The 25,680-nt window shown below is 38.8% G+C and overlaps 2 protein-coding genes across 5 annotated transcripts in view; one reads left to right on the top strand and one right to left on the bottom strand.

Annotated features, from left to right (window-relative positions):
• Positions 1 to 316: 316 nt before the first annotated feature.
• Positions 317 to 17,026, bottom strand: LOC136885763 (transmembrane and ubiquitin-like domain-containing protein 1). 2 transcript variants are annotated; one of them, XM_067158503.2, is made up of 3 exons: positions 16,892 to 17,026; positions 15,837 to 16,642; positions 317 to 1,366 (listed from the first exon to the last, which is right to left on the bottom strand). In XM_067158503.2, exons 2-3 carry the CDS (start codon positions 16,613 to 16,615, stop codon positions 946 to 948), a joined length of 1,200 nt encoding a protein of 399 aa, XP_067014604.2. In that variant the 5' UTR covers positions 16,616 to 16,642; positions 16,892 to 17,026; the 3' UTR covers positions 317 to 945. The 2 variants fall into 2 exon arrangements, with proteins under 2 accessions (XP_067014604.2, XP_067014612.2); XM_067158511.2 differs by lacking the exon at positions 16,892 to 17,026 and adding an exon at positions 16,721 to 16,815.
• Positions 17,027 to 17,084: 58 nt separating this feature from the next.
• Positions 17,085 to 25,680, top strand: part of ALiX (programmed cell death 6-interacting protein-like protein AliX) — a 275,620-nt gene continuing 267,024 nt past the window's right edge. For all 3 annotated transcript variants that reach the window (XM_067158494.2, XM_067158486.2, XM_067158479.2), the window contains exon 1: positions 17,085 to 17,430. In XM_067158494.2, the coding sequence (XP_067014595.1) occupies positions 17,225 to 17,430 (206 nt within the window). In that variant the 5' untranslated portion in view covers positions 17,085 to 17,224. The remainder of the gene's footprint in view (positions 17,431 to 25,680) is intronic.

Raw genomic sequence — 25,680 nt, 5'->3', positions numbered from 1 at the left:
GGATGCAGATATTATTTCGTTTATCCGCGCAGGGCTCTATAACACTGCAATATAGCAGCCACTTGGTTGGAGTAGACACTTGAACCAAAACGCTTCCCTTTCGACATAGGCTACAGTGACCATATTTACAATACTGACTAGGGTGATGAATGAAATAAAATGGGAAAACTACTGTATTCTGAAAAAAGTTTAATGTTGTAATAGAGATACAAGAATAACGGAGTTCAACTTGAAATGTATTTTTAATTGAATTATTTTTTTGAAACTTGATGGTATCATTAAATAACAGAACAGTATCATAACAGAGTAGGCAATATAAATAGAAATTAGTTTCACTTCTCCTTAAAAAAATACACCATATATAGACTACACATGTCCACCAATGTAAATATAATTTAAATATTAAATCTCAAAAAAAAAAAAGTTCAGTACTACTTTACCTACTTGGTTCAAGATCACATAAGCCAGTACAAGCCAAAATCACAAATAACTTACAGTATCAGTAAAATATTGAATGTGGATCAAGCCAGTTGAATTTAAAGCATCACGCAATGTACAATGCAAAAGAGAAACTGGCAAAATCCACTAAAATTCAATTCTAAGTACAAACACTTCCACTGCAAAAAACTTCACAACGATTTGTAATACCTCAAAAAGCAAACAACTATGGTATATGAACAGAATCACAGGTAAATATTTATAATATTTATTCTACAGCACTGCCATAAAGTAAAGTTTGACAATGGAGAAATGGCACATGCGAGGCTAGATATTGCTTTCATGATGTTACAGAAAGTGGTTGTATTGACTAAGGTTTCGCTTAAAATATGAATGTCATATTTTGGGAAACTCTTAATTAGCACATAATCATTATGCTTATTTACTATACAACTTCTCTTCATATTAAGAATTAACCTATATTTACTGAAAATACACAAATTATTATCATTGTCTGATTCCATCTGGATCTGGCAGATAAATACCTACAAGTGAGACGGTCAGTATTCCTGTAAGGCCCACAAGTGCCACAGTGGTGGTTGCATTAAATAATTGAGCATATTGGTACCGACAGTACCACGCCAAGCCCAGGATAATGCTCAGCGAGGCAAACAGGATGTTACCAAGATCCCATTCTCGTTGAGGAAGTCCATCTCCCGCTTGTGCATTTCCACCAGAGGATGATGTGTTCCTTGCTCCTTCTGTTCCCTGATTTGGTGATGATCGTTGTTTATGAACAAGACAATGGACAACACAATTATCAAAGAGTCCATAATCTTGAAGGGTTTCACTGTCACTTTGTAAAACCTGTCCATTGAAGATAAGACGGACCAGTTTATCAGCAGCCATTTCCAAGGCGAAGTGTCGCCTGTGAAATAAAATTATATTTAAATCTTCACATTGTTATTTTACTGACAATTTTAAAAGCCAATACTCAGAAATTTCATTTAAAATCTTAACTCAGCCATATAAGATGATGCAGGAAAGAGGCAGAGGGCAATATGAGATATGGATCATTTTTACTATTTGTTTTACGATGCATTGATACAGACAGGTTTTATGGCGACAATGAGACAGGAAAGGACTATCACTGGGAAGGAAGTGGCCATGGCATTAATTAAGGTACAGCCCTAGCATCTCACTGGTGCGAAAATGAATACCAGTACAGTTCAACCTCGATATCTCAAACCTCATTGCTCGAATTTTCAGTATCTCAAGTAACTTCAATTTCCCAGCTGTTTGCCCTATTATTCATGCATTTATTTCTCTAATACTCAAAACTCTGCCACACAAATTTCTCAAAGAAAAAGTTTCCTCCCTAGAAGCAAAAAATACTCTAACTCGAATCTTGTACAACATTAACTGTGCAATACAGCATTTGTGGTTTGTGCATCATTCTTCCTAAATGTCCAGCAGCATGGTAATCCTGGCTGACCTCGGTATGTTTACATAGTGGCTTATCTGTCCACTTATTTGAAGTTAAAAAGTTCATCACTGATCCGTATTGAACTAATAATTACAATGTTAGAAAGATGTTTCACCTATTCAATACAATAATAAATTGTTGCACCAAATTAATGTTGCAACATGTTTAATATGTTATGGGACCGGCTCCGACATATCTCCAAGTCATATTCAGCCGATACAAAAATGGCAAGAAGTCAACACACAAAAAACAGTAAAGGGTAATTGTAACACTTATGACACTTTTCTTGAAGAATTAATAATTGAAGTTCATGTAGCACTTTTCAGTGTAGATAATTTTTTGTAGATATCTTATGTTCTTGACAATTGTGAATTATGCTGCATCCTTTTTTAACCTCAAGATCTACAACAAGAGTGCACAAGAACCTAAGATATCTACAAAAAATTATCTTCACTGAAAAGCGCTACATGAACTTCAATGATTAATTCTTCAATAAAAGTGTCATAAGTGTTACAATTACCCTTTTATGTTTTTTGTGTGTTGACTTCTTGCCATTTTTGTATCGGCTGATGACGACATGGAGATATGTCGAAACCGGTCCTATAACATATTAAACATGTTGCAACATTAATTTGGTGCAACAATTTATTATTGTATTGAATAGGCGGAACATCTTTATCTTTCTAACATTGTAATTATCTGTCCACCTCCGCTGCATTCACCATAAACAGCTGGGACACGATAAGGTTCAACGTGCCACCACCCAGCATTATGTCAATATGAGGAAAACATGGAGGGTGTTTTTGAACAGTCATAACGTGTCTGCTTACTGTCTGGCAAGTGTAAAGCATGGAGAAACACAAAGTGAAATGCCTAAGCCGCAGTGAGAGAAAGTTCAAATAATAAGTAGAGAAAGGTCAGAAAAAGAAGAAGGATATTGCAGTTGAGCATAGAATTCCTCCAAGTATACTATCTACCAAACTCAAAGACAAGATTCGTTTAGTGGTAGATGAATCACGATTTATACCACAGCGGAAGAGACTTATAACATCGAGTTTCCCAGAGCTTGAAGAAGCTATGCTTCAGTTAGTCACCCGTGTGAGAGACAAAAACATTCCAATCACCGGTAGCTTAGTTTGTGAACAAGCAGAAAAGTTCGCTAAAAACGTAGGTTATGACGCTTTTTAGACCAGAAGTGAGTGGCTGGAAAAATTTAAACTTTAAAATGGAATAGTGCAAATGGTAATGTCAGGTGAAAGTGTAACAGTCAGTGAAGTGGACAGCCAACATTACAAAGCAAATGTTTTACCAGCCCTATTACAAGAGTACAGTCCTAATGACATGTTTAATGCTGATGAGACTGCTTTCTTTTACAAATGCTTGCCTGGAAAGACACTGGCATTTAAAGATGAAAAGTGTTCTGAGGGACAAAGAAGTAAAGAAAGGGTTACAGTGATGCTGGGAGCTAATATGACGAGAACTGAAAAACTAAAACTTCATGTGATCGGAAAATCAGTGAAGCCTCACCATTGCTCAGGTGTGAAGTCATTACCGGTCATGTACGAAAGCAACCGAAAATCGTGGATGACAAGCTCCATTTATAAATCTTGGCTGCATGGTATTGACAAGAAGATTCAACGTGAAGGGAGGAAAATTCTCATTTTCGTAGATAACTGCCGTGCTCATTCAGGATTTAAAGGCAGTGTCATGAGTTATTAATTTCATTACAGGTTTGTATTGATGGTAGGCCTATAACAGTCACAATTATACATTGATATTTCCCGCCTAATCAATAATTAATATCTTTAAATGTATGTATTCCCATTAAAATACATTAATACAGTACTGGTTTCAATCTCCAAGAGATTATCTTCAGCAGAAGAACATTAAACATTAACAAGAACATTAAAAAGATAAAAACCGGGGTGTTGGCCGTGCGGTTAAGGGCGCGCAGCTGTGAGCTTGCATCCGGGAGACAGTGGGTTCGAGCCCAGAGTGCTTCTAGCAATTCAACAGTTTTGGAAGCTCTCCATGAAAATCAAGACTATATAATCCACAGATAATGGTAGTCCTATATTTCTTTCAAAGTGTATTTTAAAAAAGGGAAAGTTTGGATCCCAGTATTGAAATGACAGTTCCCTTTTTTCAACTATCCCAGAGCTAAAATCAGACACGATTTTCCAATACTACAAGCAATTTACCCTAAAGAGTTTGCAAACCCCATACAAAAGTCTTGCCAATTTCTGGATAGTAACCATGTTATTTTATATTTTAAAAATTATATCTGCTATATGTGTAAAATCCAGCTGCAAAACAGGACCAAGTTCATACGTGCAACACAGTTCACACCCACGACCACCATGATGTGGTAAAATTAGCAGAAGAATATTGTAAATGTTCACTGATGAGCAACTGAATTAAAGACAGCTGCCATCAAAATGGCACTGTTGTCACCCCGACGAATGTACAGTAACAGCAGGATATGGCATCTGAATATGATGTCAACGGACCTCATGCGGGCCGCGAGAGTAACAGCCGAGCACAGGATGGGAAAGATGAGATCTCAGCATATTTGATAGCGACTGGACTGTCAGTGCCAGACATACGGGCCATTTCATCACCGAAGTTGTGCAAGCACTGTGCTTTTCACACATGCCACCATGTCAAGAGTGTACCAGTGAGCATCTGGTTTTGGGAAAAACCACCACTGCCAGGGTCCACTGCTGAGGTGTACAAGCTGATGTCAGGGTTCAAGTGCGTCAGTAAGCACAAGAGGTAATGGATACCTCTTGCTAATAGGGTACAGTTCAGGCCAGTGGCCGTGTTCTCCACATATGGGGACTATTCAGGTGGAATGAATGGGACCCATGGTACATCTGCCAATGTCCCTGACAAGCAAATGATATAGGAACCTGCTGTCACATCAACTCCACCCATTTATTCACATTCAGCAAGAAACCTGTGCTTACAGCAAGATAATGCACCACCTCATTGTTCCCGAACTGTAGCCAAATGGTTCGATTAACATTCCACAGGCATGAGGGTAGCTGTCTGGACTCCAAGGTCAACTGACCTCTATCCTACTGAGCACATCTGAGAATATGTCGGGAGCGATATGTATGCCCTGGATCTTGCTCTGACCAATCTATGTGCATTATGGAAGGCAGAACAATGGTTATGGATCAACATAGCTTCTCAATGCTTCCAATGTCAGTTGATTCAGTGTAGTGCGACCAGGATCAGCCGATGGAGGGAGGGGGGTTTATAGTTACAAAATTATGATAGAACATAATGAAGGTGCAGGTGTAGTGCACGCATGAATGACTTGTCTTAAGGATACTGATACAAATGAATTATGTTGATATTCACATTGCAGTAAACTGCAAAATCTTACATTAAAATACAGAACAAGAAAAATAGATCAAGGTCAACAGTTTTACAACAAATTGTATGCTCAGTTTACAATCTAAAATACAATTTACAAGGTTTCTTAGAAAAAATAGATTCAACAGGTCTATTGGTTTTACAATCGTGTCTCTGAATGTTTAATTTATTGTTTATTGTCAGTTTCTGTTTAATTTATTTTTATAAAAATGCCATTGGGGGTTTCTAACCCCCAGTAATCGACTCCCCCAAGTTACGCCCCTGAATGGATTCCATGCCGTGCAGCATTGATGCTGTCATCAGGGCAAAAACCTATGACATGCTACTAGCCAGGTATCTCTAATCCAACTCTTCATCAGTGTATAAGTTACTCTTTAAGAGTTCAACAGTCCTAAAAATTTTCATGAAAATCTGAGATGGTCAGGTTGGATAGTTCATTTTATGGCCAAACCTCGAAGCTTGTATGCTTGTGAGAACGGTGATGACAATAGAAAAAATAAATTTCCTAAAACTCAAGGTCTTGCTATTGATAAAGTTCTGTTTGAATTGTTTTCAGCTGCAAGGAGCAAAACTATTCCCATCTCTAATCCTACTAGTCAAGGAAAGGCTAAAGAACTACAAACAGAACTCGGCTATGAAGATTCTAACGCCTAGAATGGTTGGACGGAAAAATTTCAAGTTAGACACAATATCAGCTACACAACTGTGTGTGGGGAATCTGCTGATGTCACTGGCCTGCAAACTGAACAGTGGAAAGAGAAAGTGTCTTCCATTATTTAAATTTACAAGAAAGAACACATCTATAATGCGAGCTAAACTGGTCTGTTTTTTCATGCTCTTTCCAAAAAAACTAAATTGCTGCGAGAAAAATGTAGTGGATGATGTTATTCTGTATAGAGTAATGAATAAGTTACAAGATTGTGAGAGACTGCAAAATGACCTCGATAATGTTATGAGATGGACAGTAGGCAATGGTACGGGCTTAAAAGGCAAGCTGTGAGTTTCACAAATAGGAAAAGTCCTCTGTTTTAATTATTGTGTTGATGGGATAAAAGTTCCTTATGGGGATTATTGTAAGTATAGTACGCGTACCTTTTAGCGATAGATTTTTGTGCGGAGTAGAGGAGTAAGCAGGGAGCTCTCCCAGTTCCAGTAATACTGCCAACTCAATGGAAATGAAATCTGAACTGAATCAATAATATTATTGATTGATATGAATTTTTTAAACCTTTATTATCTTAAGCCAAGAACTGTGTCACACACACATTACATAACATTTCTCGATGGGAATCTTGTTCCTAGCATGAATTCTATAGTTTGGCTTTGCTGTGTAAACAACAACAGTACTAGTACGTAAAGTGTACACCAGATGTCGCACAGCAATGCGTAAGCGATTCATAGTTTGAGTTTCAAAGGTTGCCAATACGAATCTCTATGATAACCGAGGTCGACCCATTCAGCACTAGGGTGTCCATCTATCACTAAAAGGTGTGCGTACTGTAACGGTTCAAATCCCGTTACAAGACAATATTTGTATATTATTATTATTATTATTATTATTCTATTTTATCTATTAGATTGCTATTATTTTGTTATAAGTATTATTTATAATTGATTGTATGCATATATACGTATGTGTAGATTAACATTAAATACCTGTACAGTGAGAGTTTCGATGTAGCAGATGTTGGATGTGACGTTGTTATATTGTGCTATACTGGTGATTCTGCCAAGTCATCGCCACGTCATGGCTACGTCATCGAGAGCTTTTAGCATTTCGCTCAGAGAGTCGGCCGCCCCAGGGGATTTCACCATTACATGCAACAGTTTGAGGCGTTGTGGGAGTATGTCATTGTTATTTCTGGAGGTTGCGTAGCTGTGTCAACCAACGTCTATAAAAGGTGGATGCATATTGTAGCGTCAGTCATTAGTTAAACGGAAGCTGAACAGTGAAGAAGTCTACGAGATGAAGAGGCCTCAGTCGGTCAGTCAACGAGTGTGAACGAGAGATGGAGAAGACTCAGTGAGCCATTAATCATTGGTCATTGAGAGAGTGAGGCCAAAGTTAGTTGGTCACTTAGTTGAAAACACGGACGCAAGGGCTTACCATGGAGTCAGAGAGGGCAACCCTGGACCTGCCATGAGGTAATACCATATTGACTTACAAAGAAGTCAGATGATATGGAGAAGAAGCAGTCACAAGGATGTATCACCAAGTTAGGCGTGACATCTACAGTAAACACCATATCAAAGGATTACGTCGTAATTACACTCAAAGTGTTGAAGGTACAGTCAAGTGAAACAGTGAGGGAAATATTTCGTATATATTGTTAAATGTCCGGTCAAGAAGAATTCAAATTCATGCCTAGTTTCTTTCAGTTGCAATGTCATAATTTCATATTCTCATCTGTTTTATCACAACAAGACTCACTATTTTTTAATATATTATTTAAAGAATATATTTTGTTCTACCAAACAAATTCATAGTTTTATTTCAATGACAGTAAAATCTCTTAACCTCAAAATTAATGGGGAAACCGAACGCCAATCTCCTTTTCCCAGAACTTATATGGTATGTTGCCAAAAGTAAGCTTATTACCCCACACCCTAGAGATGGTCAAGAGTCTCATTATTGCTGCACTGAGTGGCAGCTGGCGCCCTTCAAATAACGTATGTGTAGGTAAGCAGGTAACAAGTAAGTGTGAATACAAGGTCCGACGAGTGTGTATTTTATTTAATGAATATTAATTTTCAGATTTTCCATTTTAAATGCAGATATTGCATATTTTTCAAGTTAAATGCAGTTTGATAATATTTGTAAAATTAGTCAGCGTTTGTAGGAAGATCACAGTACTATACCTAGGTGTTAATATAAGGAAAGATCACTGGGGTAATCACATAAATGGGATTGTAAATAAAGGGTACAGATCTCTGTAAATGGTTATGAGGGTATTTAGGGGTTGTAGTAAGGATGTAAAGAAGAGGGCCATGTCAGTATCTGGTAAGAGCCCAACTAGAGTATGCTTCCAGTGTATGGAACCCTCACCAGGATTACTCGATAAGAAAAGCGGAAAAAATCCTAAGAAAAGCAGCTCAATTTGTTCTGGGCAATTTCTGACAAAAGAGTAGTGTTACAAGAATGTTGCAAAGTTTGGGCTGGGAAAACTTGTGAGAAAGTAGATGAGCTGCTCGACTAAGTGGTATGTTTGTATATTTTAAGAAGTAGGCCTATACTGAGATTCAATACGGACCAAAAATGATTTCAATCACTTGTAATAAGTGGTATGTTCTGAGCTGTCAGTGTACAGATGGCATGGAATGACATTAATAGACGAATAAGTTTGAGTGGTGTCTTTAAAAGCAGGAAAGATCACCATATGAAGATAAAGTTGGAATTCAAGAGGACAAATTGGGGCAAATATTCATTTAGGCCTACAGGAAGGGGAGTTAGGGATTGGAATAACTTACCAAGGGAGATGTTTAATCAATTTCCAATTTCTTCGCAACCACTTAAGAAAAGGCAATGAAAACAACAGATAGGGAATCTGCCACCTGAGAGACTGCCCTAAATGCAGAGCAGTAGTGATTGATAGAATTAAACTTGAAAAATGTCCAGCAAGTGCTTTCCTGTGAACACAACTCCTGACTGTCAAACTCTTGAACAAGACATTATTCACATTTTCAAAGGCCTATGTTGTTGTTTGAGTCATCAGTCCATAGACTGGTTTGATGCAGCTCTCCATGCCAAACTATCCTGTGCTAACCTTTTCATTTCTACGTAACTATTGCATCCTACATCTGCTCTAATCTGCTTGTCATATTCATACCTTGGTCTACCCTTACTGTTCTTACCACCTACATTTCCTTCAAAAACCAACTGCACAAGTCCTGGGTGTCTTAAGATGTGTCCTATCATTCTATCTCTCCTTCTCGTCAAATTTAGCCAAATAGATCTCCTCTCATCAATTAGATTCAGTATCTCTTCATTCGTGATTCGATCTATCCATCTCACCTTCAGCATTCTTCTGTAACACCACATTTCAAAAGCTTCTATTCTCTTTCTTTCTGAGCTAGTTATCGTCCATGTTTCACTTCCATACAATGCCACGCTCCACACAAAAGTCTTCAAAAACATCTTTCTAATTCCGATATCAATGTTTGAAGTGAGCAAATTCCTTTTCTTAAGAAAGCTCTTCCTTGCTTGTGCTAGTCTGCATTTTATGTCCTCCTTACTTCTGCCATCGTTAGTTATTTTACTACCCAAGTAACAATATTCATCTACTTCCTTTAAGACTTCATTTCCTAATCTAATGTTTCCTACATCACCTGCCTTCATTCGACTGCACTCCATTACTTTTGTTTTCGACATTTATTTTCATCTTGTACTCCTTACCCAAGACTTCATCCATACCATTCAGCAACTTCGAGATCTTCTGCAGTCTCAGATAAAATAACAATATCATCGGCAAATCTCAAGGTTTTGATTCCCTCTCCTTGGACTGTGATTCCCTTTCCAAATTTCTCTTTGATTTCGTTTACTGCCTGTTCTATGTAAACATTGAAAAGGAGAGGGGGACAAACTGCAGCCTTGCCTCACTCCTTTCTGGATTGCTGCTTCTTTTTCAAAGCCCTTGATCCTTATCCTTGCAGACTGTTTTTTATACAGAATGTAGATAATTCTTCGTTCTCGGTGGGCTTGTCCTTCTTGATTCGATCCTCTAAGATCAGACGTAAAGTCAGGATTGCTTCACGTGTTCCTACATTTCTTCTGAAACCAAACTGATCTTCTCCCAACTCAGCTTCAACTTGTTTTTCCATTCTTCTGCAAATAATACGTGTTAAAATTTTGCAGGCATGAGATACTAAACTAATGGTGCGGTAGTTTTCACACCTGTCAGCACCGGCTTTCTTGGGAATAGGTATAACAACATTCTGCCGAAAATCGGATGGGACTTCTCCTGTCTCATACATCTTGCACACTAAATGAAATAACCTTGCCATGCTGGTTTCTCCTAAGGCAGTCAGTAATTCAGAGGGAATGTCATCAATTCCAGGTGCCTTGTTCCTATTTAGGTCACTCACAGCTCTGTCAAACTCTGACCTCAAAATTGGGTCTCCCATTTCATCAGCATCAACAGCCTCTTCATGTTCCAGAACCAAATTATCTACATCTTTACCTTGATACAACTGTTGGATATGCTCCTGCCATCTTTCTGCTTTGTCTTCTTTCCCTAGAAGTGGCTTTCCATCTGAGCTCTTAATATTCATACACCTAGATTTCCTTTCTCCAAAGGTTTCCTTGATTTTCCTGTATGCAGCATCTACCTTTCCCAGGACCATACAGCCTTCGACATCCTTGCACTTCTCCTTCAGCCATTCTTCCTTAGCTACCTTGCACTTTCTATCCACTTGATTCTTTAATCGCCTGTATTCTTTTCTGCCCTCTTCATTTCTAGCATTCTTGTATTTTCATCGTTCATCAATCAGTTATCCTGAGTTATCCACTGATTCTTAGTTGATCTTTTCTCCCTTCCTAACATTTCTTCAGCAGCCCTACTGACTTCATTTTTCATGACTCTCCACTCTTCTTCTATATGTTTCCTTCAGCCTTTACATTTAGTCCTTGTGCAACATGTTCCTTGAAACAATCCCTCACACTCTTTTCTTTCAACGTCAGAGTCCACGTCTGCTCCTGGGAAAGTTTTGCAATCCAACACCTGGTTTCTGAATCTCTGCCTAATCATAATGAAGTCTATTTGATACCTTCCAGTGTCTCTAGGTCTCGTCCACGTATACAGCCGTCGTTTGTGGTGTTTGAACCAAGTATTGGCAAGGACTAAATTATGATTAGTGCAGAATTCAACCAGCTGACTTCTTCTTTCGTTCCTTTGTCCCAATCCAAATTCTCCTACTGTACTGCCTTCTCTTCCTTGGTCTACCACTGCATTCCAGTCTCCCATCACAATTAGATTCTCATCACCTTTTACATATTGTATTAAATCTTCTATCTTCTCATATATTCTTTCGATTTCTTCATCATCCGCTGAACTAGTAGGCATATAGACCTGCACTATTGTGGTGGGCATTGGTTTGGTGTCTATCTTGACGAAAATAATTCTTTCACTATGCTCGTAGTAGCTTACCCGCTGCCCTATTTTCTTATTCATTATTAAACCAACTCCTGCATTTCCCCTGTTTGATTTCATGTTGATAATTTGGTAGTCGCCTGACCAAAAATCTTGTTCTTCCTGTCAACGTACTTCACTTATACCAACTACATCTAACTTTAGCCTATCCATCTCCCTTTTCAGATTCTCTAACCTACCACAACGATTCAAACATCTAACATTCCACGCTCCGACTCGCAGAATGTCAGTATCCATCTTCCTGATGATCGCCCCCTCTCGTGTAGTCCCCACCCGGAGATCCGAATGGGGGACTAGTTTACCTCCGGAATATTTTACCCGGGAGGAAGCCATCATCAGTACGTCATTCATACAGAGAGAGCTGCATGTCCTCGGGAGGTAGTTACGGCTGTAGTTTCCCGTTCCTTTCAGCCGTGTAGCAGTATCAACACAGCTAAGTCATGTTGAGTATTATTACAAGGCCGTATCAGTCAATCATCTAGACTGCCGCCCTTGCAACTACCGAAAGGCTGCTACCCCCCTTTCGACGAACCATTCATTAGTCTGGTCTCTCAAAAGATACCCATCCGATATGGTTGCACCTGTGGCTCGGCTATTTGCATCATTGGGACACGCAAGCCTCCCCACCGCGGCAAGGTCACATGGTTCGCAGAGGAGGAGTGTTTTGAGCATGGGCGTTGCGCTCATTTAAAACCTGCCTGCCGGGCCGAAGCCGCGACAGGTCCCCTCGTGTTATCCCCGCTTCACTGAGCGAGGGAGGTGCCTATACAGACTGCTAATACTGAGACGGTGTATAGCAAATTTTGACAATGCATTTTCTGCCTTTGATCTCACCAAATGTCACCATACTGGTTGCAATGGGATGGACTGACTTGGCTTAGTAAGGTGTAGCACAGGACACAATTCTGAACTGTTTCTTCAAGGCAGGATTTCGTGTTAGCAGGACCGAACAGAACTGGGAAAATCAAGAGGCAAAAGAACTACTACACGATTAAATCCAACGTCTTTTGAACCAGATGGTACAAAAACATTGATGGCAGTGAATACAGTTTGACTGACAGGAGTGTACAGTTTGAGGAAAATTCATTGGATTTTAGTAGAATGGTGAAGGATGTGCTAGCAATAGCCTAGAACTGAAAGCTGGTGAACAGTGAAGGCAAGTGACTATACTAATAACTATTATTAACTATTGTATTCCTGCACATTGTGCACTTTTCCTATTTATTATTAAAGCTGGTGAGTGTAGTGACAGTGAGGAAGAAGATGGTAAAGATAAAAACTATGCTTCAGCTTATCAAATGGTGGAACATTTGAAAGATCTCTATACTGCAGAGATGCCAAAAAGCTTCAACCAATACAACTGCAGACCACTCTGAAGAAAACCGTCAATGTGAAAAGTTGACAACAAATCAGCCTAAATGAGATTTTTACGGGAAATACGCCATAAAACAGCAAAATTTGACAAGGTGAAGTACAATATAGGCTACGGTAGTATTTTGAGTTGACTCCAATTCCAGGTTTTGCAACTTTTAAACATAGGCTACTATACAATGAAACTACAACCACGCCATCCCTTAAAATGTCTTTTCGTTAGTACTACAATAGAATTCCATTAGTCCGGCATGCAACAGTCCGGAACGCCCGATGGTCCGGCACCATTCCAGGATTCTTATGTTATTTTTTGTTTTACGTTTGTGACAGTTAAAGGGCACGGCACGGTTCAAAACCACCCGGAAGTGTCCACTACATGTCTGCTATTGTTAGAAATAATCGGCGGCAGTCACCACACACAGGTTCAGTTCATTGTTTTGAGTGCGAGCACTTTTTGCTACAGTATTTTTTCTTGCGATCTAGGATCCGTATTACAGTTGTGCAGTAGTGTGGTGAACATACATATCAAAGTGCCCAGTGGAAGGTTTTTTGGTATTTAGGCAGTGACAATGTTCTCGAAACTGAAACCTTCTTCAAGTTGCAAATCAGGAGAGACGTAGGCATGTTAACTCTGACCATCAACCAGAAACAGGAAATCATCAGACGCCTGGAGATAGGTGAGAATAGGAATATTTTGTTGAATGAATTTAATATTGGCTCGACAACAATTTACGACATAAAGAAAACAAAAAAGATGAACTAAAGAAATTTGCTTCTCAATCGGTAACAACTGATATATTGGCTTCCAGACAAACATTTAAAAAACCAAAACTGGAACAATTTGATATCTTATTGTACAAATGGTTCAGTGCAGTACGCTACGAAGGAAAGCCGGCAATGGTTATTGAAAACGCAAAGAAATTTGGACAAGACTTAGATGTTGCAGAAAGTAAATGCAATTTTTTTTATGGTTGGCTCAGAAACTTTAAGTTTCGGCATGGAATTCGATGACTTGATGTAACTGGAAAGACACTTTCAGCAAACCAAGATTCAGCAGAAACATACAAAGACGAGTTTGAAGAAATAATCGCAGTTAATAATGATTCTGTGATCAACATTTTACTGCCAAACGCCGTGTTACAGCTGTTTTCGCTGTACATCTTAACCTATGTCGTAGTAAGAGGTGCAAGAGTAAAGTGTGCATTTTCGGTAATCCGGCACCGGGCCGGTTCCGAGCGTGCCGGATTATTGGACTTGTACTGTACATATAAATTGCGAAGGATAAATTTTCCTTATGTAAGCATACCATCTGATTAACGGACACCTCCCAGATGTGGACAAATTTTCACATTCAATCAGTGTCCCTATTAGAGAGGCTTCAATGTGGTACACATCTAGCTCCTTGGCTGAATGCTCAGCAGTTACCTTTGGTTCAGAGGGTACTAGGTTCAATTCCCAGTTTGGTTAGAGATTTTAACCTTAAACAATTATTTCCCCTAGTTTAGGGACTGGTGTTTGTACTGTCCCCAACATCCCTGATCCCTGCAACTCACTCGCTATTACTCGCACACCTTTTAGTGATAGATGGACACCCTAGTGTTGAATCGGTCGACCCCTGTTATCTTCGAGATTCGTATTGGCAACCTTTGAAACACAAACTATGAATCGCTTATGCATCGCTGTGCGACATCTGGCGTACTAGTACTGTTGTTTACACAGCAAAGCCAAACAATAGAATTCATGCTGGGAACAAGATTTGCATTGTGAAATGTTATATAATGTGTGTGTCACACAGTTGTTGGCTTAAGATAATAAAGGTTTAGAAAATTCATATCGATTCGATTCAGATTTCATTTCCATTCAGTTGGCAGTATTACCGGAACTGGGAGAATGTAACAAAGGCTTTTCAGTCTGTCAAACACACAGCAAATACAATGTAAATTAAAACACTATAAACATATCTGTCAAACACACACTAACATACAAAGAATGACATGTTTCGTTCTACAAGAACATCCTCAGATTCTATCAAATCACGTAAAAACAAGCTTATATATGTACAGTATTGTTTACGTAGCGTAAACTCTATAGTCTACTCGATTTAATCATCCAATAGGAGAGATCCACATCGCTCTACAAGGCCCATCCCTTTCTTGCCCTCCCCTCTCCACGCTCAGCGTGGCTCACCACAAAATTTCCATGACCACAGTCCTGAAATAGTGTTTGGTGACAAGGGACTTAACATCGGCAGTCTAGATAAGTACGTAAGTTTTTCATTATATTAATAATTGTGTAGGCCTATATATTTTATTTTTGTCATTATGTTTTCATGTTATCACTAATCTCTCTATCATTGACAAGTTTACGCTATGTAAACAATACTGTACATATATAAGCTTGTTTTTAAGTGATTTGATAGAAACTGACGATGTTCTTGTAGAACGAAACATGTCATTCTTTGCATTCTTTGTATGTTAGTGTGTGTTTTACAGATATGTTTATAGTGTTTTAATTTACATTGTATTTGCTGTGTGTTTGACAGACTGAAAAGCCTTTGTTACATTTAACTAAGTCAACACTGGAAAACATGGCCTCATTGAAAAAAAAAAAAAAAAAAAAAAAAAAAAAAAAAAAAAAAAAAGGAACTGGGAGAGCTCCCTGTGCGAGTAATACACTATCCTCTACTACAAAAAAAACCACAGTTCCCACATACGGCAAATGCTGCCCACTCTTAATGGAGGATCTGCCTTACAAGGGCTGCACCAGGCTAGTAATAGCCATACAAAATGATTAAAAATATATACTGTAGTACCTACATCGCTAACGTAGGTTACAATATCATTTACTGGATGGAGGAGTCAAATACAAGAACATATTTGATAATGATATAGCAGAAAAAGTTGTAAATGCAAGAAAGTTTTTCCTAACGAAAGTAATAGTCACAATGACCTAGCCTACATGAATTGGAATCCAAAAATTGTAAAAAAGAGAAAGCTATGGTAAATACATACCTTTTAAAATCTCCGAGTTGTTCCTCTAATCTACCTTCGACCAGCTTTTGATCATCATTAAGATATTTTAGTCGAATTCGAATATTTCCTTGAGATGATGGATTAGCACTAGAACTGGAGGGTTCAGGAGTCTTATCTTTTTCTACTGGAGTTTTACTACTATTTGTTGCATCTACATGAGCCTCACTTGAAGAAGAGGAACTACTGTTTAACTGTTCAGTATCAGGTTGGTCTAATAAAGTAGCCTGTCTGCTCTGGAAGAATGCCAGCCTTCTTCTTCTTAGGACAGCAGATTCGGATGAACTGTCCTGCAACGATGAAGTCACTTCTTCGATGCACACATCGCTTGATGGGGCACTAGATGTAGTTGGTTCCACAATGCTATGATTTGCACCTAAATCGCACAAATTTGTTTCTGGAAATTCACTAGAGGAAATATTTGTAATTTCTGAACTACTTGAAGATGCAGAAGAATTTTCCTTGTCACATGGGTGACAAGTCGCTACTACTTCAGATTCATGGTTTTCATCAGGTGTCTGCAGTTCTGCCTGACCAGTATCAATGCTCCCCTCAAGGGAAGTAGTAGCAGTAGATGGTTGAGATACTGGTGCATCAGAGAGAACTCTGTGTCTACTCCTTCTTTCCAAAATTAATACGGTACGAATAATTTGCCGATCTGAGAGTCCTGTTGATAGCCATGCTACGATACCAACCAGCAAAATAAGTACCACAGCAAAGAACTGAACAACTTCATCACCCACACCTTCGATCAACGGCATTTTGTGTGAAATTAGAGACGTCTTAGGCTGTAAACAAAACCCAAGAAAAATAAATAGATTCAACAATAATTTCCATCCATAAATACATTCGAAATGTAAAGTTACATCAGAAAATATCCGACGTCCTCAATGTTGACTGACACACAACAACAACACAGACGAAAAGCTACAACTTAACTAGGTTAGAAGCATCCAGTCAGCCATGACTGACCTCCTTCGTTCAAGGAGATTTCTCCTTAGGACATTTTTCACAAAAATACGAAATAGCAAGCTTACCAGTGACTATATTAAGGAATACTCCACCAAATTAACCACAACGAAATAATTATGTATTGTTTAGATTGTTTCACTCTTGTCGCCTTAAAAGTTTCATGGCAATACACAATTTTGGTCTTGTGACACTGGAATCTTACGGGCCGTGCTTACCGTAAGACTCTCTGACCGGCTTTGCTTTTGCCGCTGCGGAAAAGACCGCTCTGCAGCAAAGACATTCCAGTCAATTCCAGTAGGAAGCGAGTGTATGAATGTGTCATATGTTTAAAAGGGAAATTACGTGTGACAGTAATCAACAAAAGTCAGTGACTAAATTCCAAGTGATCAGGTTCTGAAATGGCTGAATTACTAGCTGTTCCCTTGAAAAAACCGTCAGATGTAGATATAGTAAAGCCTCTAAAAAATATTATCGCTTCATCATATAGCACTGCGGATAAGCCTCAAGATTATAGTGAAGAAATTAACGAGTTGAGTAAACTACGGAACAATGCGGTCTGGCGTGTTTTTGAGAAGTATGAAAGTTCTTTGGAGGTTATATACAGGCAAGTATAACTTTTATGTACATTGCGAAGATTTTGATTTTTACTTAAGAGTACGGAAGCTTCAATTTTCAAACAGAATTTCGAATGATAATTTGTCCTTGTCGAATTTTCTTTGTGTCTCGCTAATCTTTCAAGTCATTGCTGCGAATACTGTTACTTGTTAACCTATATTTTGTGGCAGCAGTTTCTTCTTTTCTTCTGCTTCGTTTGTATCAGAGAACCCCTTAGAGGAGAGAAAACGGATACCCTTTTCTTTTAATGAACTTCACAAATTAGCTGTCAATTATTTTCATCTTCTGGTGGTTGTTTGACGTTCTTCTATACTTGAACATTCATACAGTTGTTTCTAATTTCATATAAACTTTCCAACAAGTAGAGAATATTATGAGGTTATCACAGTTTTTCTTTATGTTCTTAAATTCTCATCATTTTATATATAGGCCTACATAGAAGCTGTATCTTGAACTCATTCAGTGTGTATTGGTAATTAGCTCTTTTAAGGATCAAGATGACAGGACTATATGTGTCGTCATTGACCCCACCTTGCCTCAAATGAAAGTCTACAAAGAAAAGAAATACATAGCTTACTCAATGAAAATAATCAGTCATGAGACTTAATGAGATGTGAAAACTTCATTGAGCACAGGTTTAAAAAAATACAATGGGAATTAATAATGTTATTGACCATAGAATGACATATTTCATACAATTGGATCTAAACAATTTTAAATTGTGTACAGACTTACTGTTCAAGTAAGATGTATTTATAAATTGAATTGTAAAGTTGTTGAGTATAAGCATATGTTCCAGTCTGTACTACAGTCCAGTAGAGACCTGACATCATTCTTGCACCCAGAGAAGTGTTTATCATGATACTGATCGCATAACATACATATAGGCCTACAGTCTCTGTTCAGGTCATGGTACTTGTGTTATTGCCGATTTTATGGTGGAAGCCATGTATCGCTAGTCCTGCCATTGAAGATTATTATGTCATGAATTTTCTTTGTCTGTCCTCTGTCATAGCGTCCACAGAATAGAAGACATCCGATTTCTTCATCTTATCTAAATGCCATTAATTTAACCAGCTGTTTGGCAGATGATAGCACTTGGCAATGATATCTAAAGTCTTCAGTAAAGAAGTTTTCTGTTTACAAGCATGTAGACAAGCCTTGAAGGTGCAATTTTTCTTACTCCTAGAGCTCTTTTTCGGGAAGCATGCTTGTACCTTCTTTACAGTCTCTAGATCTGTTATTGTGAGGTGTTCCAGGTCTGTTCCAAACTATATGTGACAATTGGTACTAAACTTATTTTGTCATTTTGTAGCCAGTGCTTGAGATGGGATGAAAAAGGAATCGGGATGGTACTTTTTTTATTTAAGCTTATCCAGCTGCTCTGCTATTATGACACATGTGATTCAACTGCTCGCACATGAAACATCAACGCAACACGCCTTAGTGAACATGGCCATGAGGACAGGCTATTGATCCTATACTATACTAAAATATCATGTAGCCTACTGTATTTCACTCCAAAGTACACTACTTCATGAGTACAGGCATTAAAGTAAATGTTATACATGCATGCATACCCTTCACATTGTCCAGATGCTCTTGTCTGCAGTACTTCGTGATCTATCTAGAGATGAGCAGGAACTGGTTTGAGGATCAGCTGGGCTTGTCTGGTTACTTACTAACTACGCTAGGCTTGCGTCATGTGAGAAAGTACAGAATAGAACTCGGCTGGTTAGTTCTCTACAACCAGAAATAAGGAGTGAAGCCTGTAAGGCTTGCTTCCCCCACCAGGATGGGCTCTCTAAGACTGCTTTCTCGAGCAGGCTTGTTAGGCTTGCCCCTGTTGATGCGTTCAGCTTGTTTATATGCAGTGATTATTTTGCAGGATTTAAAACCTACTGTTAGCAGTTTTATAAAGTTACAACACAACTAAGTCGCATGCCTAGATACTTAATTCCCAGAAGATCCTCAGTTGTGGTTTAGTGTTAAGTTTAATTAAATTATTATTTAGATCCCAGTCACTCCATGTGAGATTTCTGCTGGACAAAGCAGAGGCGGGACAGGTTTTTCTCCTGGTAACCCGTAATTACTTGTGTCGGGTCACAGAGACCCAAGTGTATTTTCTTTTATCAATTTTCTTTGATGTATTGAGGCGGTATACTAAAAAAGGGCACATTGACCGTTATGGTGTTTTGAGATAAAGTAATCATAAAGAATTTAATCCTCTGTGTACACTGGTGTTTAAGTCTTTAAATTTTTATAATACTCTCTGACATAATATTTTGTATTTTTAAAAAGCGAGCATTGAATCTGGTATGCAAAGAATAGTAGGAAATAAATGTAATTTAAAAAAATTGTGCCCTTTTTTTGTAGAAGCATTTTTGTCATAAAAATTCTGATAGAATGGAAACCAAACAATTGATTTAGTTATCCAAAGTAGCATACACCTCACTTTTAATGTGTCCCAATGGTTAAAAGTCCAGTGAAAAAGATCAGGAGACTGGGAAGGTCAATGCTCTGTACCTCGGCCCAATCCGCTGTCGTGGTAAGGTGGTGTCCGAAAACTGGTGTGCATGCAAACTGAAGTGCAATGAAGCCCTATCATGCATGAGAAACATTGTCTAAGATAAAATTCTAAAAGAATTTAATTATTGTATAAAGTCCACCTATTCAATACACGTTTGCCATTAGATAAATGGTCTGTCTAAAAAGGACATGTTTCGCTCTACCCTAGAGGTCATCAACAGCTAAAATAACAATGAAGACATACAAAAAAACAGTGATACATACAAAATACACTCAACAAATGCAATGTACATAGCTTCAAAAATTTGGATGAATTTAGTTGTAATTGTGGGTCCAACCATATTTAATACAATTATTGGTTGGCTGGAGGAAATACTTTAAAATTGTGAAGACTGTTAGATGTTATGTTGTCATACTTCTGGAAACTAAGTGAAGTTTTGAAACATCCGTTACATTTCTTCACATAGAATACAAGTATAACTAGGATCTAAAAGTGGAAACAAAAAGCAGAGTATGAGAACAAAAATGAAGTAGAAATAAGATATTATAAAGAGTCGCAAAATATTACTCGCGTCCTCTTTCCTCCAGCCTTGTGCTTGTATAGATCAGGTTGGGTTTGTGTTGACTTTCACACTGACCTGCAACCATTCTGATGTGTTGGGTGGGGGGGAAGCGGCAGGTGAGGGGAGGGAGAGTGAGTGGAAGCATAGAAGGACGGAACCAGACTCAATTGAGTCCCGCTCAAGATCTCTCCCGATTGTGTCAGCCAGGATGATTGTCCCCTCCTAGACCTCACTAAGACCATGGATGGGATTGAATCCCTATTCGAGGCCCACATAAACATTTTGTAAAATGTTTAACAAAGCTCCCCTCCTGGCCATATGTAGGATATCCAGATCTCCATCTACAGTGGAGAATGAGTGACTTGTGATTCCTCTTGTGCCCACTCACAGCAGAAAATCCCCTGTGTGTACCTAGTTGCACTAAAATGCTCCCTGCAGCGGACCCGAAAGCCTCTCCCAGTACGCCCAATACAGCCGGCATTGCACCGGCCACATGCCAACCTTCAGACCCCCGACTGCAAATGCTTGTCAGACTTGTCAAGTGTGCCCATGCTATAGAAAAGTTTAGAAGCAGTGCTGCTAGTTCCAAAGGCGACATTGAGGCTTCGCTCTTCAAAAATGCTTGAGACCTGGTACAGGCTATTGTTGTCAAAAGCGAAGGTGATAAAATCGGTATTCTCCCTCTTCCGTCCTTCAAGCGTGGTGGTGGGTTTATTCTCCATCCCATTGAGAACTCCGCCAACGAACCTGCTATCAAACCCACCAAGACGTGCCAAACTGCGGGTGGTGCCAATCTCTCCTACAAGCCTTCCCGGATATAGGAATATTCAAGGCTCCATACATTACACTATAGAAAGTGGCCCCCCTGCGAAAGCCAGGGCGCAGCTAATCCCGTCCGATCATACTGGATGTCCGGGTGGGCCTTCCGAAGATATCATACCCCAGATGGTTGTCGCCTCTCCCAATTTCAAGATCCAGAAAATTTAAAGATCCATCCGTTCATATCCAACTGTGAACCCCATGTAGGATTCACGAGCATTCAACCCACCAAGGAGGGCTGCATTGTCAGTGATATGCCGATCAGCAATGGCGAAATGTCCGGCTCCTTGGCTAAATGGTTAGCTTGCTGGCCTTTGGCCACAGGGGTCCCGGGTTCGATTCCCGGCAGGTTCGGGAATTTGAACCATCGTTGGTTAATTTTGCTGGCACGGGGACTGGGTGTATGTGTCGTCTTCATCATTCATTTCATCCTCATCACGACGTGCAGGTCGCCTATGGGAGTCAAATAGAAAGACCTGCATCTGGCAAGCCGAACTTGTCCTCGGACACTCCCGGCACTAAAAGCCATAAGCCATTTCAATGGCGAAATGCCATCCATGTATCTCAACCAATGGAATACACCCGGTGAACCACTGAGCATCCTGGCTTGTTCTAGATTGTCCATACAAACCTCCGCCAAAATTCCAGAAATAGGGGATCCCACAGGGAGTCCCTTCTGCGGACAAACCATGCTGCCAAATGTAAAACTACTACTATTGAGAACGAACCCCAGAATATGTAAAAACTCCTCCACCTCAAGTCCACTCAAAAGACTGTTTGTTTAGGCTGTCCTTAACTAGGTCAATGGTTTCAGGTGTGGGAATGTCAGTGTACACAATCGCAACATCGAACGAGTGCACTGTGTTATTTGGATTTAATCTAAGTTTACTTGTGATGCCACAGATTTTCAATGGGGGTTCAAGTCAGGTGATTTTGCAGGCCAATAGAGATATAATAGGGTGGGGGAGTGTTTATAAAATCAGTCACATATGCGTCCAGCCTGATGAACTTTGTTGTTGTCATCTTGAAAAAATCGGATATCAATGGCATACTCATCATGCAGATGTTGACTGAATGCCAACACCTCATCACTGAAAATGTTCAAACAAACATGCTGGTGTATGTTAGTGGTCACCTCAGTGAACGGGCCCAATCCATTAGATGATAAACACCCCCAAAACATTACAGATCTGCCTCAGGCTTGAACTCGACCTTGCTCACATCCAGGATGAAATGCTTCATTTGGCCTTCGGTGCACTCGACGACATGCGTCATTGGCATACAGGCAAAATCTTGATTCGTCAGAGCACATTGTTCCGCCAGTCAGCTACTGTCCACGTTCAGTGATTTCTAGCCCATTGATGACGTGCTGCATATTTGCCTGTGTGAGCAATGGCCTCTTGCGAGGTGACCGGTTTCAAATGCCGTTCCTGTTGCACTAACAGGTTGGAATGGACGTTCATTCACTGACTGCAACAATTTCTGTTGGGTTTGGAAGAGTATTTGATTCACGAACCGTGAAACGCGTCTCCGGTCTCTCTCTCTGTCAGGATCTTTTTCCAACCACAATTCTGACTTGTTTTGTGGTCACGTGTAGTAGGCCTACTCCACTGCTTGTAGACACGTTGAACAGTCTGTTGTGAAATATCAACAAATCCAGCAAACTTCACGCACTGTACGATTGTGGGCACGACCAATCATGATTGCTCCTTTTTGCCACTCTGTCACATCCTTCCATCTACCCATGTTGACATACACTGTCTGCTTAAAACATCAATGTCTCACTCATCGCTACTGTCATACGCTCGCGCAGAGGCAGTGCGTGTGCGTTCGAGCACAGGACTCATTCTTTGCGCCATGTGTACAGGCTTATCGATCCATCTGTGCGTGCGCACTGGGGTGACTAATTTTTTTTTCGGGTAGTTTATTATGAACATGAAACAAAAATTACAGTCGCCTTTGCTCTTGATCGTAGATATCAGTCTCTTTATGCCAGAATGTTTCCCTGTCCTATACATTTAGTGATTGAACAGCTTGCATAGAGAGGAAAGATGGTCATCTCCCATGGTGCTCCTTGCCATGTTTTTACTCTCTGAAGGGTGCTAAAATGTATAAATAAAAGGATGTATATGATTAGTTACGATAGATAAATATTTAAAGAAAATTAATATAATAATCGCCATCATTACACATAATTTATCTGAATGTTCATTCTACTGTAAACATATGGTAGTGCAGGATAAAGTGATGGCTAGTGTCAAAGCTTTCAGTGGATGGAAGAAAAATTATCCTCCAAGAATAGCAAGTAAGTCCGTATTACCAATCTCTTCATTTAACATAGATTTGCATGTTATTTATTTACATAGTTTACGCCCACATTGGAGCACTTAAATCAAACCCCAATACATTTACGTTAACAAAGAATTAACTGAAGATTTAGCTTGCATCATCTTCTTCCTTTCCCAAAACCTCTTCATTCTGGCTGATCTGGCTGGCCTTTCTTCATTAGGTATGACATATTGTTTGTGTTGTACAGTTTTTAATGACAATCTTATTTGTTTGTTCTTGAGAATCTTTTTTTTTTTTTCTATTTTCAATTTGCTTCATTGTAATATTCAGCTCTTCTAAATCATTCTGAACTTCTTTAAACCAATTATTTTTTTGTTTTACTTTTCCAAAAGTAATTAAATAGTTGTTTTATTATCCTATTATCATTTAATCTAGAAAGATGACGGAAAAAGGCAATTCTTCTTTTTGTCATTGTATCTATTATAGATTCACTTTCCCTATAAACCACTGCATTAGGCAATAATGTCCATTGTCCATCCACCTGACGTTTTTTTATTGACGATTGTTCTGAGTATCCTTCTGTCAACCTTTTGCAGTGTATCAGTTGTTGCTTTGGTGTTCAATTTAAATAGTGTTTCACAAGCATAAGTCGCTTCAGGTTTAATGACGGAACAGTAATGTTTAAGCTGAGCATTGAAAGATATTTTTTCTTGTACGTTGGCCATATGATTCGTTGTGCTTTTTTTTAACTTAAATGTTCTGCTTTCTATTGATGATTTTTCATTGGTGTTCCAAGTTATAATTTCACCAAGATATTTAAACTTATTCTCAATTTTAATTTGTTTGGTATTGGCTAAGGTAATGGTTGGTGCTGTAACAGGGAAGGTTGGCATTATTTCTGTTTTTTCATATGAAATTTGCAATCCAACTTTTCTTGCTATGTTATCAAGTTCTTCTATTTGCAATTTAGCTTCTTTTATATCATTAGCAAGTAGTGCAAGATCATCAGCGAATGCTAAACAATTGAGTCTTATTTTTCTGCCAATCTTGATGTTAGGTTGACACATCTTATTCCATTCCCGCATGATTTTTTCCAACACACAATTAAACAATAATGGTGAGAGTCCATCTCCCTGCCGAAGTCCAGTATTAATGTCAAATGGCTTTGCGAGTTCATTTCTAAATCTGACTTTAGATTTAGTGTTCTTAAGGGTAATTCCAATAAGGCGAATAAGTTTTGGATGTAAACCAAATTCTGTTAGGATATTCAATAATGACTCACGATGGATACTATCATACGCCTTTTTAAAATCAACAAAAGTGATAACTTTTTGTTTCTAACCCTATGATGCTTCATAATCCACTTTAAACTGATAATTTGATCTGGACATCTTCTCCCTGGACGAAAGCCTCCTTGGTATTCTCCAAGTTCACAGTCAAGTTGTTCTTGAATTCTCATGTATAATAACTTTGAAAAGATTTTGTAAGTGATATCCAGCAATGATATCTCCCGATAATTGTTGGGATCTGATCTATCACATTTTTTATGTAAAGGGAGTATTATCGCCATATTCCACTCTTCGGGCATTTTTTCAGTATTCCAAATGTATTATTATACATGTATTATACAAAGTTTGGGATCTTTCATCAGTATTGTGCAGAATGTTACTATAACCACTTTTATAATCTGACATTTTCTTGAAATCTTCTAGGGTTGTGTGTTGTACCTTTTTAGACTGTAAGGAATCATTTTGAATGCTGCCTCCTTGTCTTTTGGGGATAAATATAGCCCTTCTATAGTATTCAGTGATGGTCTCTGATGTGTAGTTTGCTCTGTTGATTTGGACTCTTGTTTTATTAGGCATATTTAAGCTAAATTCTTTAAAAAAAAAATCTTTCTACTAATTAATTTTATCTTCTGGTTTCGTATTGCCTTGGCAGTATTTAAGTATAGTATTTTCCACATCAAGAGATTCTGCAGTTGTGTAGGCTTCACATACTATCTCTCTAATTATTTCCCCTGCTCTATTCCTGTCAGT

Source organism: Anabrus simplex, chromosome 1, assembly GCF_040414725.1.
Source record: "Anabrus simplex isolate iqAnaSimp1 chromosome 1, ASM4041472v1, whole genome shotgun sequence".
NCBI lineage: Eukaryota > Metazoa > Arthropoda > Insecta > Orthoptera > Tettigoniidae > Anabrus > Anabrus simplex.
This window is presented reverse-complemented; position numbering and strand designations above follow the sequence as displayed.